The 14,165-nt window shown below is 42.8% G+C and overlaps 2 protein-coding genes across 2 annotated transcripts in view; both read left to right on the top strand.

The window, feature by feature from the left end:
* Positions 1–2,389: 2,389 nt before the first annotated feature.
* Positions 2,390–4,214, top strand: LOC309703379 (doublesex- and mab-3-related transcription factor A1-like). Its single transcript, XM_082528162.1, is given in 4 exon segments — positions 2,390–3,081; positions 3,236–3,850; positions 3,853–3,881; positions 3,883–4,214. Coding segments are annotated over 4 exon segments (1,233 nt in total). The 5' UTR covers positions 2,390–2,603; the 3' UTR covers positions 3,994–4,214.
* Positions 4,215–4,692: 478 nt separating this feature from the next.
* The window catches only part of LOC309703383 (glucosidase 2 subunit beta-like), a 174,231-nt gene continuing 164,758 nt past the window's right edge, over positions 4,693–14,165 (top strand). The window contains exons 1-5 of the mRNA XM_082528168.1: positions 4,693–4,948; positions 5,282–5,398; positions 6,933–7,028; positions 11,589–11,646; positions 12,573–12,690. Of these exons, the coding sequence (XP_082384294.1) occupies positions 4,867–4,948; positions 5,282–5,398; positions 6,933–7,028; positions 11,589–11,646; positions 12,573–12,690 (471 nt within the window). The 5' untranslated portion in view covers positions 4,693–4,866. The remainder of the gene's footprint in view (positions 4,949–5,281; positions 5,399–6,932; positions 7,029–11,588; positions 11,647–12,572; positions 12,691–14,165) is intronic.

Raw genomic sequence — 14,165 nt, 5'->3', positions numbered from 1 at the left:
TCTCAAAGCCTCATCTGCACAAATCATTATCTGGATGCTTTATTTATTCAGTTTACAAGACAAAGCCTGTATACAAGTCAGAGCCTTTGCACAATATGTCTGCACTTAGCTTTTACGCAAGCATGGCCGCTGTGCAGGTGTGCGTGTAGCTTTTCTCCCCGCACAGCAAAATAGCGTTCAGATAAGATCCATCACTTGGGAAACGACAAAGGAGGCAACTGTGTGAAGAAGACATGGGAAAAAAAAAGAAAGTCCCAGTAACTCAGATAATTTAGTTTCAAAAACAGTTATCTTCTTTTATCAGCAAGTTGAAACACCTACGAGTCTCCATTTGTGATAACTAACATTAATCACCGTTAGTTATGTCTGCGATTTCCCATGCCAGTGTCGTGGTAGATCTGCCTCAAAGATGCACGTCAGGGAATCTTTATCTTAAATGAAAAGCCAGGGGACCAAGTGCTTCCATCCACAAGGTTATTGTTGGTTTTTCTTCTTTGATTCACATGCATTATTCAGATGGAGTCAAAACTACAGGCAGAGCAAGTCTGTAGACGATCAGGGGATGGTATCATGTGTGGCATTTGATTTATCATTTCACTCTGTTTGCGCAGATAAGTATGGACAAAGTAAGAGACACACCTTGAAGAAAGGCAGTTTAGCAGTAGTTTAGAGCAGGGATGTCAAAGTCGCGGGCCACATACGTCCCACACGGACCAACGTAAAGTCAGTGTTAAGTAGTTTAAACTCAGTGTAAGAAAACAAAGTCTTTCTCAGTTTTCTCTACATGAAGATCTTTTTGTGATTTCACAGAAAATATCCATCCAGCTGGTCAAGAAGGCTTAGCAGTGGCTATATTTCCTGAGGAGGCTGAGGAAATTTGGTATGTCGGCCAAGATCCTCAGCAGGTTCTACAGCTGCATTGTGGAGAGCACACCGACCAGCTGCATGACTGCATGGTACGGCAGCACTACTGCTACGGACCGCAAACGCCTGCAGAGAGTGATAACAGGACTCCGCTGCCCTCTCTGCAGAGCATCTACCATCGCAGAGTCCAGAGGAGAGCTGCCTCCATCCTCAAAGACCCCACCCCCAATGCGGACTGTTCACACGAAGGTTCAGAAGTGTGAAATCCAGAACATGCAGCCTCAACAACTCCTTCTTCCCCACTACCAGACTCTTGAACAGCTGACCCATTTTGAACAGTAATAATGTTGTTGTTTTTTTGCACATCAGGTCATCTTACATATTAAGCTATAGCTCTTCTGCACACATCTCTGTTTCAAATCTCCATATTTTGTCTCCTTTTCTGTCTTCATTTATTTGTACTATTTGTATTTATATGTTCTATTTCTATTGTGTATGTATTAATCGGCATCTGTGGTTGAACAGCAAAGAAAGGATTTCATTGCACAGAGAAATGCCGTTTCTTTTGTGACACATGACAATAAACACTTTGAATCTTGAATCTTTGTCAGTGGAAACTGTAAAATTTATGACAACACAGCTAAAAGGTTTTGTCACATTTTCTAAATCCTTCCAGTGGGCCGGATTGGACTTTTTGCCGGCCGAGTCTGGCCCCCCGAGCCTTATGTTTGTTTTGGACACACATAACATGACTGGATTCATTTCATAGAGTACTGAACTGAACAATAGGGTTGGCATCATGATACCCCCCCCCCCCCCCCCCACACACACACACACATACACATATTTGCTAATTTCTGCCTAACGATATTTTTTTTCCTCGTGGCGTTGCCCTTGGTGACTGACACTGCGCTTGTCACATTATGCTCAAGTTGCTTCTCTTGTCATAACGGCAAAGCAATCTGGTGCGTGTAACCGGATCCTGTTTGAATGCAGGGAAATGAATGAAACATGTGACAAGGTGTGATTAGGTATTCGCCAATCTCGCTGGGTGTTTGTTGACAGATGGGTCTTTTGTCAGAGTAATTTGTTCAACAGAACAACCAAGCAGATAATTACCTGTTTCTTTTGTGGCTATTAGGCCCATTGTTGTGTTGAGGGGGGGAAAAACATCCTAATAGTGAATATTCATCACACATTAGGGCAACCGAATGGAAGCTGGCCTGAGGCAACATGTTTTTCTTTCTTATTTTCTAATAATGCTTGTTTTGTAACACGCTGGCCTTGTTCGATCCACCTTCTGTGCCTACTACTTTATGTTATTATAACGTCTGTGCGAATTTGCATGTCATTTCAAACAGAGCGCAGTTTTGATTTTATTTCCAAAAAGAGAGTTTTTTTTTATCTGGTCTTGATAAGCTTCAAGTTTTTATTGAAATTTTATTTGTCCTTTCACTCTATGGCCGCATGCAGTTGCAGATTAGACCCCCGCCCATTCATCCGGGATGCAAATAAACATGATAGGGCATTAAGAGGCTTGAGCGGAAAGGGGTGTGACGAAGGTGTTGTGTTTCAACTCAAACCACCTGGCGAGGAGACACTTAAGGCGCGCAGGTTCAGCGTGCTGGCGCATTACAGAGACACCAGTCGCTCAGAGAAGTCCAAAACACCTTAATGATTTCACCGTAAACAGTTTTGCAGGACTCGTAGAATTTTTTTTTAACCCTCTCTTCTGAGCGATGGAAAATAGGATCCGACCCCTTGGTCTGACCGATCATACCTCCGGCCCGCTCGGTAGCCTGCCGGTACCCCCTTCCCTTCTGCGTCCTCCGCCTCTCTTCCTCCAGACTTGCAACCCCACGCTGGAGAGGGGATACCCCCGAACCCCGAAGTGTGCCAGGTGCAGGAACCACGGCGTGGTCTCTGCGCTCAAAGGCCACAAGCGGTTTTGTCGCTGGAGAGACTGCGTGTGCGCAAAGTGCACACTGATTGCAGAGAGGCAGCGGGTGATGGCCGCGCAGGTGGCGTTGAGGAGGCAGCAGGCTCAGGAAGAGAGCGAGGCCCGGGATCTTCGGCTCTTGTACCCCTGCACTGGGATCGGAGGGGAAGCGGGGATCCCTCAGAGATCGTCCATTAGCGCCGGGGTACCCGTATCTGCCAGCAGTACTCCTGCAGCTCCCTGTTTCGATGTTTTTGGGAGTGAGAATCAGAAAGACGGTGAGTTGAAATGTGAGACTGTATACTTTGTCTTCATAACTATTTTAATACACAACAATGTTCTTCTTTTTGGTTCCTCTGCAGCTTTGGTGAACTTTGATTACCCCGTGCGCATTTAATTTAAAAGCTGTTGTCCCTTTTCTTTCATCCTTAGTTACAGTTTCAGAGGACAAATTACACAAATACAACTTTTACAACGGATTCATGGGCCGACCCCTGTTTGCACCCCATTCTCCACGGCTGCCCTCTCCAAGTGACAAGAAAGAGCTGTCTTCCAGCAAGGACAGCGGCGGAAGTCAATCCCCTGCGATGGATCACCGCTCAGACCACACAGAGAGCCCGCAGAGGTCACTTCCCTCCTCGGATCCAGAGTCGGGGAGCGAGTCGGAGAAGCCCAATGAGTATCTGAGCCCGGACCGTGACCCCACCGACATCATGGCTAAGATCTTCCCCCATCAGAAACGGGACACTCTGGAGTCTATGGTGAGAACGTGCAAAGGTGACATTGTCAAATCCATTGAGCTGGCGTTGAACTCCAAAGAGAACAAAATTGACGCTGACAGCGCGCGCAGGCCTTCTGCGGGACTGCCCGGAGGGCTCGGTGCTCTGGGGGCCAAGTCTGCTTTCTCCCCGCTGCACATACCCGCGTCCCCAGGGGGAGACAGCCTGTACGGCCTCAGCCCTCGCCTGGGCGTCAGCCCCCTGCGGCTGGCCTATCCCTCCGCTAACGGCAGCATGGCAGGCTTCATGTCTCCATACATGACATCAGGACTGATGCCAGTGTTCCCACTGCGTCCACCCTTGGACTCTTATTCCCTCCCCGGCATGATCCGAGACCTGTCTTACATCCAAAGCAAGGAGTCTCTATGCAATGCAGGCCTGTACACACGGCTAAACAGCGAGACCAAATAAAAAAGGGACACATGGAAATAAATAAATAATAAAAAGTTAACTGTAGCTTTTAAATAACCGCTTTTCAAGTGCCTCGAACCACAATGGTGTACTAAAATCTGACGACTAAATGCTTTTTTTCTTAATGTAAATTTTGCAGATTGTTTATTATGAAGAGTTATCTTTTCTCGTTTTACACATTTTGTATTCATTTCGTGCAGATATATAAAATGATGAAGTGAGTCTTTTGTCGATGTGTTTTTTGTTTGTTTGTTTTTTTTAGCAGATAAAAAAAAGAAAATGGAAAAACAACTGCATGTGTAGCACTCAAAACTAACAAAAACCGGACTTTGTCCCACGATAAGTCTTCTGTTTCTTTCTTGTTTTTTTTTTTTTTTTAAACACTAGGAGGGGAGGAAGGAAATCTACTTTTTTTTTTTTTTTTTTTTTTTTTTTTCCTGTTTCGTTTCACACATTTTAGTTCAGGCTTATTTAAGTGCAGTAGTCGTAAATATGTTATATGTGGAAGTGACCTTGGTGATGTCTGCGCTTGTGAAGGAGCTCCAGCTGACTACAAAAGATGTCTGCTGGCTCTCTAAAAAAGGCTACACTTAAAGTGCTTCAACTTTATACTCCCATTTCTAAAATGTAAATAAAGCCGTAAGTGCAGTAAATCTTAATCAAATTCGTCCTCTTTTTCGCCTCAGCTGCCGTTCTCCCCTGCGATTGGTCGGTGGATGATCACACGAACCTTAAACTAGAAACCAATAGAAAGCCTCAGAAGCGCCACGAGACCGCGTGTTTCAGGAAGTCGGGACACGGCAGTTTGAGATGCTGGCGGTGCAGTGTTTGAAACAGCCTTGAGCGGGATTTTATGAGGCAGGAGGCGCTGACATGCGTGTCTACATTATTGTCGCTGCTGTGTTTTGGTGTGGTTATGTGGACTCGCGGAAAGTAAGAGGAATATCCTCGTCCTGTAAGTCCATTCTTCCCTTTTAGCTTCCAGCTAGGTAGCTGCCAAATATATACAGAAACAGCTACATGGTGCTGAAGCTTTGGCAGCTCCTGGTTTCAGACGCAGGCAGCACGTTACAAGCTGTGATAACAGAGTACACAGCATAATAATGGTACACAACATGAGTGTGTAGTAGCAACACAACACAAACCTGCTGTTTTACCCTCCCCAGAGGATCCGTGCTAAGACACTATAAGCGCTCACACTGATGCACAATGTTTGGCTACAATTCTGGTTGCACCTCAGAGTCAGCAGCGATTACAAAAGTGGGCGTTTGCTTTTATTTTGTAACAGATAAAAGGTTCTACAGGGAGAGGAAGTCGTTTCTGTGCATAGATGGGTCGAGAATGATCCCATTTGAGCAGGTGAACGACGATTACTGCGACTGTGAAGATGGCTCAGATGAACCAGGTAAAAGGTTAATCAGTGGGGCCAGCGGGCCTCTGTCTGTCAGTCTGTCTGGTCACTGTGACTCTGTTGGAAAATCAGTGTTTTACTTTAAAGACTTTTGAAGTTTTCTGCGCTCAGATCAGCTGCATGTGTTTTGGGGGGCAAAACACATGCAGCTGATCTGCAAAAAGCAGACGCCGATTTTAAAAGTGCATGCTTTTACATCCTGGGAAGTGTGAGGGGAAAAACTGTACACAACAAAAACATAGACTGTCACGCAGCTCACTCTCTGGGAAGTATTTACTTTGTATTTTGTACATATTCATATTGTTTTCTATGTTATTTTTAAACATACTTCTAGAAGTCTGTAGTTAAGTAAAAGCAAGTGCAAAGTGCAGGCTTTTGTTGTTTGCCCTGCTGAAACCCATTTTAATATGCTTGGCGTAATTTTGATTGCAATACTTTTTAAACATTTATATGCCCACAGGACGTGTGCAGCCTTTATGCCATTGTTTAGTGAAATTTGTTGAATAATAAATATCAAGTGTCAAAAGCCCCCCCCCCTCCCCCCTAAAAAAATAAAAATTATACATTGTAATGTAGTCAAATTGTTATGTATTTAATGATTACAATCTACATAATTACAATCTATTATTGTGATGTAAATGGAAAAGTAAGAATAAATTTATTCAGCTAAAGTCAAATAGCATCTCTTGGCAACATGTTTTTGTCAGTCTGAAAACGTATTGTTATTTTAAATAGCTTTATATAGCATTATTATCACTTTACCTGCAGATTAATCTACTAACCTTTGAAGGAGAGGTCAGAGATCAAATGTGACATGATATTTTAAATTGTTAAATCCTACTTTATATGCTGACAACACCCAGCACTCTTGAAGAATCATAGTTTGTAGGTTATACTTTTTTCTTTCTTTCAGTTTTCGACCAATAAATCATTAAATTGATCTTGAAGACTTTGGTGGACGTAAACCAAGTTTTAATAGATTGTTAACATGACCCTGCCCTACATAGCTACAAAGTTTTTTCAGAATTATCTCAAAACTTTTCAAGCTATCGTGATATGCAAACTCTACCATACCCTCCTTAGCAAACATAGTTACTGGATATTTTGCAGGGTTTAAATATTAAAAGATAGATGGCATTTTCTCTTGTGTAGCAAAAACGGGAAAAGACAGAGGAGACACATCCCCGATTTCATTATGCAGTTGTGGCTTTTATCGTTATGCTTTAAATCAAAGTCACACATCATTTACAGTTTGTATGTGGGGCACAGGGCTGCGGCTAACCTCTGCCAACACTAACCAGATTTTGAAATTTTAAAAAGACACACACACACAAAATAATGATTAAAAACAAAAAAAAACCCCATCAAGAATACAAATAAATGTTTAAAAGTTTGAATTTTTAGAAACAGTAATCAGGTGCAGTGGCTAATGTCTTTGCAAGCGTTGTGAACAGTTTAAGGTAAATTCATTTGTTTCTGCACATTAGTTTATAATGCAGTGCTAACCAGTTTTCCTTGCTCCATGTAGGCACTTCAGCCTGTCCTCATGGCCGATTCTACTGCACCAATCTGGGTTTTCGCCCGCACTACATCCCATCATCCAGAGTCAATGATGGCATCTGTGGTAAGGCTGTGGTTTAATATTGTGTCTTACTGTCGGCTGGTAGCCGCCTTTTCTGATTGGATGTCAACTTGCGGTCCTGGAAATCCCCTCTGAGTGGAAACTACTGCAGAGGCGGGTTGAGTAACTTGGCAGGTATTCATAGATTAAAGCCTACAGCCGTCATAGAGCACAGGGAACATTGTCCTATCACAGATACTGTATATCAGTTTTAATGTTTGGTTATGAAGATATGTTAATACTTTTATTTTCACATGTTGGACATATTATAGCTGAGGAGAATAAAGCCTGACTGATTTATTGTCAGGCTGATATTCTCTATTTGTCGTTGATCACTTTAGGCATTTAAAATAGATGATAAATGAAAATTAAAACAGTAAAGAACAGATGGGAGAAACGCCCTTCAGGCATGTTATGAATGTTGATGTTACATAGTTTATCCACCAGAGGGCACTGTGCAACTTTAGCATGCCTCAGACACAAACACTATGCTGAGGGGAAACAGGTAAGTACATAACTGAACAAAACAAACAGCGAAATCTCGTTATGTTTTATATGTCTGAAAGAAAAAAAATTGGAATATCGGATTTTCATATCACAAAATATCGGTCTCAAAAACACGGTCGAGCTGTGAATACAACAGATAAATGTTGGCAACCTCCATCATTAAATTCCTCTTATTTACTGATACATGGCTGATGTTAGTGAGTTTGGGTGATATATCAGTGTTACAGAAGGTCATCTACTATTAAGAAGGTTAGTGGTTTGATCCCTGGCTGCTCCAGTCTGCATGTCAAAGTGTCCTTGGGCAAGTTGCTCTCCGATGTGTTGTTAGAAAGGACATCTCTCTATTAGTCTGTTTACCATCCAGCTGTGGTCTTCCACTTACCTGACTGTTGGTCCCTGGTGGGTGGGGCTGAAGTCTGTCCAATTTGAAAAATCATAGATAGACTTTTTTTTAACTCCCTAAAACTTAGCATTGTTATTGGTACCAAAGTAATGGTAAATGGCCTGTATGTGTATAGCGCTTTACTAGTCCTTAAGGACCCCAAAGCGCTTTACACATCCAGTCATCCACACATTCACACACTCGTGATAGCAAGCTACGTTGTAGCCACAGCCACCCTGGGGCGCACTGACAGAGGCGTGGCTGCCGGACACTGGCGCCACCGGGCCCTCAGACCACCACCAGTAGGCAACAGGTGAAGTGTCTTGCCCAAGGACACAACGACTGAGACTGACCAAGCCGGGTCTCGAACCGGCAACCTTCCGATTACAAGGCGAACTCCCAACTCTTGAGCCACGATCGCCCCATATGAGTTATCTCTCAAGTTTTTTTTCTACGTCTCTTTGTGTATTTTGTTAATGCAATAGCATCACAACCACGTAATCATAAACACGCTGTCGGGTCTTCATCAAAATAACTTAAAGTCCTGATTTTACCGAGTAAAAACTTGTTGTTTACTTTCCCTCTTGTGCATTTTGCAGACACGGGCAGGAATTTATGTTTTGCTCGATGTGCAGATGCTGACATGTGGATGTACGCACTCTCAGTCTTTTTTGTAGCGCAAACAAACGATGTAGCTTCAACAAACAGAACATGGCTGCCTTCACACAAATGCAGATGCGTCCATACAGTCACTTCCCTCGCTCAGCTTTCCTTGAAAAACATCCTGCTTCTATTATTCTCAAGGCTTTCTTCCATTCTTTCTTGCCACATGCGCTGCCTAATCGGGTAGTTTTTCAGCCTCCCTTTCTTTTCCACTTTTGTTCTCCAGTAGCTCGCCACTTTGGATAAATTCAATACATTCTGCTGCTGACATCTCTGCTCTGTCACCAGCTCGTTCTGCAGCAGTAGCAATAGACGGCATGTAACCATCGCAGGAAATAAAGCTGAAGGAATGAAGCATGATAGAGCGGCAGGAGAATATTTCCCAAAGCCGCCCTCACCCTTTCCTCTTTCCTTTTATTCTGCTCCCACTTGTCTTCTTCTCATACCTTCTCTGCTTTGAATGGAGCCACTTAATAGCTAATTCATCATCGCTTTTCCTCTTTGACTGGTTGTTCAGAGACATTCATTGGCTTCCCTTTTTGGACTGTAATGCTCTCTTTCGATGGGTCACCAATGGGGTTCTGGATAATTGAGAGATTTCACACTGTGCCCACTCTCTTGGGTGAAACATCAGAGAAAGAGCCAGATCTGAGCACTTACAAAACACCATGCAGCTGATGTTATAAGTGGCTGAAATCAAGAGACCTTCTTCGAAGCGCAGAGAGATGTCACGCAGACCTAAAGATTTAATCTTCAACTTTAAGGACGAAGATTTCCTGGGTAGCTCAACATGAAAGAGAGTATACATTTGTCAGCATAATTAATAAAATTTTAATCGTGTGGCTTCTCGTGATTAAATGAACACGATGCTGTAAATGTGTGCTCGACCAGAAGAACACAAAGCAAAAGCCAGGAAAGCGCGCCCTAAATCATCGCTTGATGACCTGCCTGCTTATGCCAATCACAGCTGTTCCCTGCACCGCACAGCACGAGCTTTCCCAAATGCACTTGACCGCAGTGATATACTGTAGATAAAAGGCCATTACTGCAAAGCAACACAACTGTCATATTCAACTGCCTCAAAACACAACACAAGCTGCAGAATGATGAAAACCGAGAAAAACATTGCAACAGCTGCTAATGTGAATCATCCGGCTTCAGCTCAGACGTCGATACTTTATTATTATTATTATTACTGTCATTACACAGAAATGTTTTGTTTTATGCAGTGTGTTGAAGTTTTAAAGGATAATCTGATAGAGCACCACTGATATGGGATTTTTAAAAAGCGCACCGATATTTGGTGATTTAAAAATCCGATATTTTGATGCACTGGTTAATTTTTTTTTTCTTTCACACACAATAAATGTAACAATATAATTACACATAACAATAGCACATTGTTATATGTAGCGATATTCCGTTGCACTGCTCGTCTTTGCTGGGATCGTCTGATTGTTTTTGGTCTTGCCTATAGAAAAGTTCCGGAGGTGCCCTCTTGTGGATAAGCTATGCAACTGCAACCCTTGTAACATTGTTGAAGGGCATTTCTTCTTTACTTTTTAAATTTGAATTTTGTGTCAAATGCTGATGCTTATATAAAGGCAAAGAGCTAATATTGACTCGTGATATTGCGTTGTCTGACACTCTGGGAGATACACTTCTTTGAGTTAGTGGTGGCAAAAACCTGCAATCCTCAAGGCACCACATGGGGCTGCATCCAAAATGAAGTCACTCTTGAAACAGTCTCATGTTAAAATAGGCAACTGAACTTAAGCAAGAAAGAAAAATCATATTTACATGCTGGTAGAAAAAAAGTTTTGCTCCATAAACATAATCTACACCCAATTGAAGTCGCTGAACTTGACCTTTCAACCACATTTATGGTGCTGGTGCTTTTTGGAGCTCTATTACTGGAGTTGTCTGAGCTATATTATCCAATAACATGCATTGCTGTGTCGTTAATTGAACTGACAGCCTATCCAAGATGTCTGTGCTTCAGCAAGTGAAATTCTATTTTATTTTTATGTTGCTTAGCAGTGTCTGCGCTGCACCCATACACTGAGCTGATGCACTTTTCTAACCAGCGTTTTCAGCCATGGTCACTTCTGGTTCCAAAAACCCCCCAACAGCTTTAAACCTGAGCTTCACAAAGCGCTGTCAGATGTCACAGTGGATACATCACCATGGTTTCTAGCCTTAGTGCTGTGCTAAGCTACAGTACTGTGCAGAAGTCTTCTGTCCTCCAGTATGTACAGAAGAGGTCAATTGAATAATTGGTATAATAGTGAGTGTTTGTCTGTAAAACTTAGTGCAGGCTCTGTTATGGGCTGTATTTCAGCCAGTTTTGTTGGGGATCAAAATCGATGGTATTATGAACACAGAAAAGTATCATCAGATGTTGATTCACTGTGCAATACCATCTGGAACAAGTCAGCTTCATATTTGAGCATGACAACGATCCCAAACGTGCTGCCAATGCAGTAAAACGAGTCATGGATTGGCTTCCCCAGAGTCTGGAGCTCAACATTATTGAAGAAGAGTGGGATCAGAAAACAGAATAAACAGCAGCCAACATCCAACGAGCTTTGAATGTCCTTTAAGAGGTCTAGAGAACTATTCCTGAAGACTACTTAAAGAAATTCCAAGAAAGCTGCCTAAGACGGTTCAGGGTGTGTTAAAGATGCCGTCGAAGTTTCTCTTGACTCACTACAAGAATTCATTGGCTTAAAGTTTCAGCTCAGTTTTCCTGTAGCATATTTGTGTTTATTGTTTGTTATCGTTTTAATGAAAAAAACTGTGTATTATATGTGGGAAAGCAAAATATTGCTTTTGCAGAAAGCATCTTGTATTTTTTTTGTTGTGTATGAGTTAAAAAAACAAACAAACTTTGATCTGTTGTGTAGTAATTGAGTAAGACATTGTAAACATCTCCGTTCTGACAATGTGGTATGCTTTTCCTGTTTTGGTCTGTGTGCATTGGATTGGTTTCTCCTGTGTGTCTTTGCCAGATTGCTGCGATGCTTCCGATGAATACAACAGCCACACTCGCTGCCAGAACACTTGCTGGTCAGTCGATTCAAAATTGAGATTCGGTATTTATGTATTAACACGTGTGCAGTTTGACTCGAAATATGTCGCCAGACGCCAGAGGGTCCAGTTATTTAAAAACAAATATCCAAATGTGAAAAGATATTCATGCGGTCTGATATAAAACAGATCTTTGAGGGGAATTCACCATCATCTGAATAGAAAGCTGCTTATCGTAGCAGCAGTATGATGGACTCTGCAGTGAATCGGTTACTGTGCCACCAGGGGGCATGGTGTCACTGTGATTTAAAAACTCAGGGCTGTGTGTGCATCACAAAATTGTATTGAAGAGTTCATCTGTTAAATGCAAATGTGACTCACGACCTTCTTGCAAATTTTTCCTCCTCCTCCTTTTTGCTTTAAACTGCTCCCACCACCCAGAGACTTTTTGTTCCTGGGAGATAATTTAGATAAGTTATAAATTACACGGCGCAAAGGTGGAAGGTCCCTGAATACAGATGTTTATAAGAATTCATTTTCCTGCCGCGATGTATTTATCATGTTTTTCTGAGCTGAGCTGCAAAGATGGACGATGCTGCGGCGCAGAAACGCAGCCCGCTGTGTATATGTCGCTAACCCACTTCTTTTGTTGACAGTCCTCTATTATTTCATTCACCGCGCCATTCGTCTCGAAGCCGCGTACAAGCAGAGTGTATCTCATTATGTTTTCACAAGGTCCGCACTCATATTGTGTTTGCCAGGCTTCAGAAACAATTTAGCTGAGCCGCGGAGCATCGGCCCCCATCTTATTTACTCTTCTATTTTCCCATTTGGATTCCTGCTGCATCGCAGGCCCTTAAAAATTGGATTGCGCCATCTCGGTGACCATAACAGGAGCGGCTGGCGTTTTCTCAGTAATGATGGGACTGTGCTTCCTCTCTTTCTCTCGCTCGCCTTTCCTCCAGGAATCTAGGACAGAGAGAGAGGGCGTACGTGGAGGGCCAGATGAGGACCTTGGATGAAGGTTTGCGACTCAAGCAGCAGCTGATTGAGGAGGGAGTGCTGCTCTGGAGGGAGAAACAGGTAAAAAAAAATTCTTGTAGAAGTTCCAGCTATTATACGGCATGTGTTTGAAAACCACCCGAAAAGTAGATCAGTTCGTGTTCACACTGGAACTAAGTCGTCGTCTAAGCACGGCCTCTACGTCAGGAGAAAACTTGGAGAACTTTTGTGATTTCGAGTTTAGAGGTTACAAAACTATTACAGAACTGATTAACAGGTTTGAAGCAGTCTTCCTCAAAGCAAAGAGTTAAATTAGTGATACAGCAGGGTAACATTACACTGAGTTGGTTTCTCTCACCTGTCTAGTTCAGCATCAAAGTGGAATTGGAGAATCACCTGTTAACCTAACATGCATGTCTTTGGACTGCTGGAGTGATTGGAGGGAAATTGCACATGCACACAAGAAGGCCCCCAGCTGGTGGCTTCAGCACCACCGTGAGTCTATAGGGTCCAATAGGGGGTGCATGACCCTCATAGGGCTTAAAATCTGCGACTCTCCACCAGTTGTTCTTAGAACTGAAGAAGCTTCTTGGATGAGAGGTGAAACATCTTCAAGGAAACTTAAACAAGAGTAGACACTTTTCTTTTCAAGCTCCATAGATTATGATGACCTGGATGACTGAGAACCTTCAGACGAGTCTAGAGACACATTTGTAAAGCGCTTTGAACCAACAGCTGGCTAAGATGAATGTGGTGGCTCTAATAAGAAAAGCTAGTGGATTATATCGTACAGGAAAGCAGTTCTGGTTAGGGGACTAAAGGTAAATGTACAGTGCTTGTAGTTAGGATATAAAGATACTTGGTTAAGTGTTGTTCTGCGTGTGCTGCCATACAGTGGCTTCTACAGCGTTTTTTAGCTAACAGTTGACGGAAAGGTTAATTTGCTTTCATATATGCTGCGCTCAGAGCATTGCTATTGAGCAGTGAGCAGCTTGTGATGCCGTTTTGATCATACATGTTCGCAGCACCTGCTGCTACAGGCGTCTGTTGTGCTCCCAGCACCAGTTTCCAGCACCAGCCTTAGCCTGCTGTGCAGGTACTTTTTGCCTTATCACAGTAAGAAGCTCGCTGCTTCCTAGCTGTCAAAAAAAAGCCCTGCTATTTTCCTCCCTCCATTATGTTACTTGGATCGTGTCGTTTTAGTTGATCAATTCATGTCATTTCCTGCTGAGTGGCCTCCAGTTTTAGCACAAGAGACATCACTATGCTATATAATGCGTCATGTCTCAGATTCGAATTCTAGTTCGTACTGTTATCTGTAACCCATAAACATCATCATGCTCTGCTCCTGCCACCTTACTTTGCATTTTATTGTGTCTCTTAAGGAATTCAGCTGTGACTATACTTCATTTGCCGTCGCTTTAAAGCAGTAAGGAGTAAATGGCTGGGTGTAAATCAGCACCAGTAAACAAGTACGTGAGCAATCAGGCCTTTTTTTTCTCTCTTTTTGACTCCTTTGCAGAACTTGGGGTCGAGCAGCGACTGCTTTACCGTTT

This window comes from Aulonocara stuartgranti, assembly GCF_965226115.1.
Source record: "Aulonocara stuartgranti genome assembly, chromosome: 3".
Classification (NCBI taxonomy): Eukaryota; Metazoa; Chordata; class Actinopteri; order Cichliformes; family Cichlidae; genus Aulonocara; species Aulonocara stuartgranti.
The sequence above is the reverse complement of the archived record's forward strand: the minus strand, read 5'-3'. Positions and strand labels throughout refer to the sequence as shown.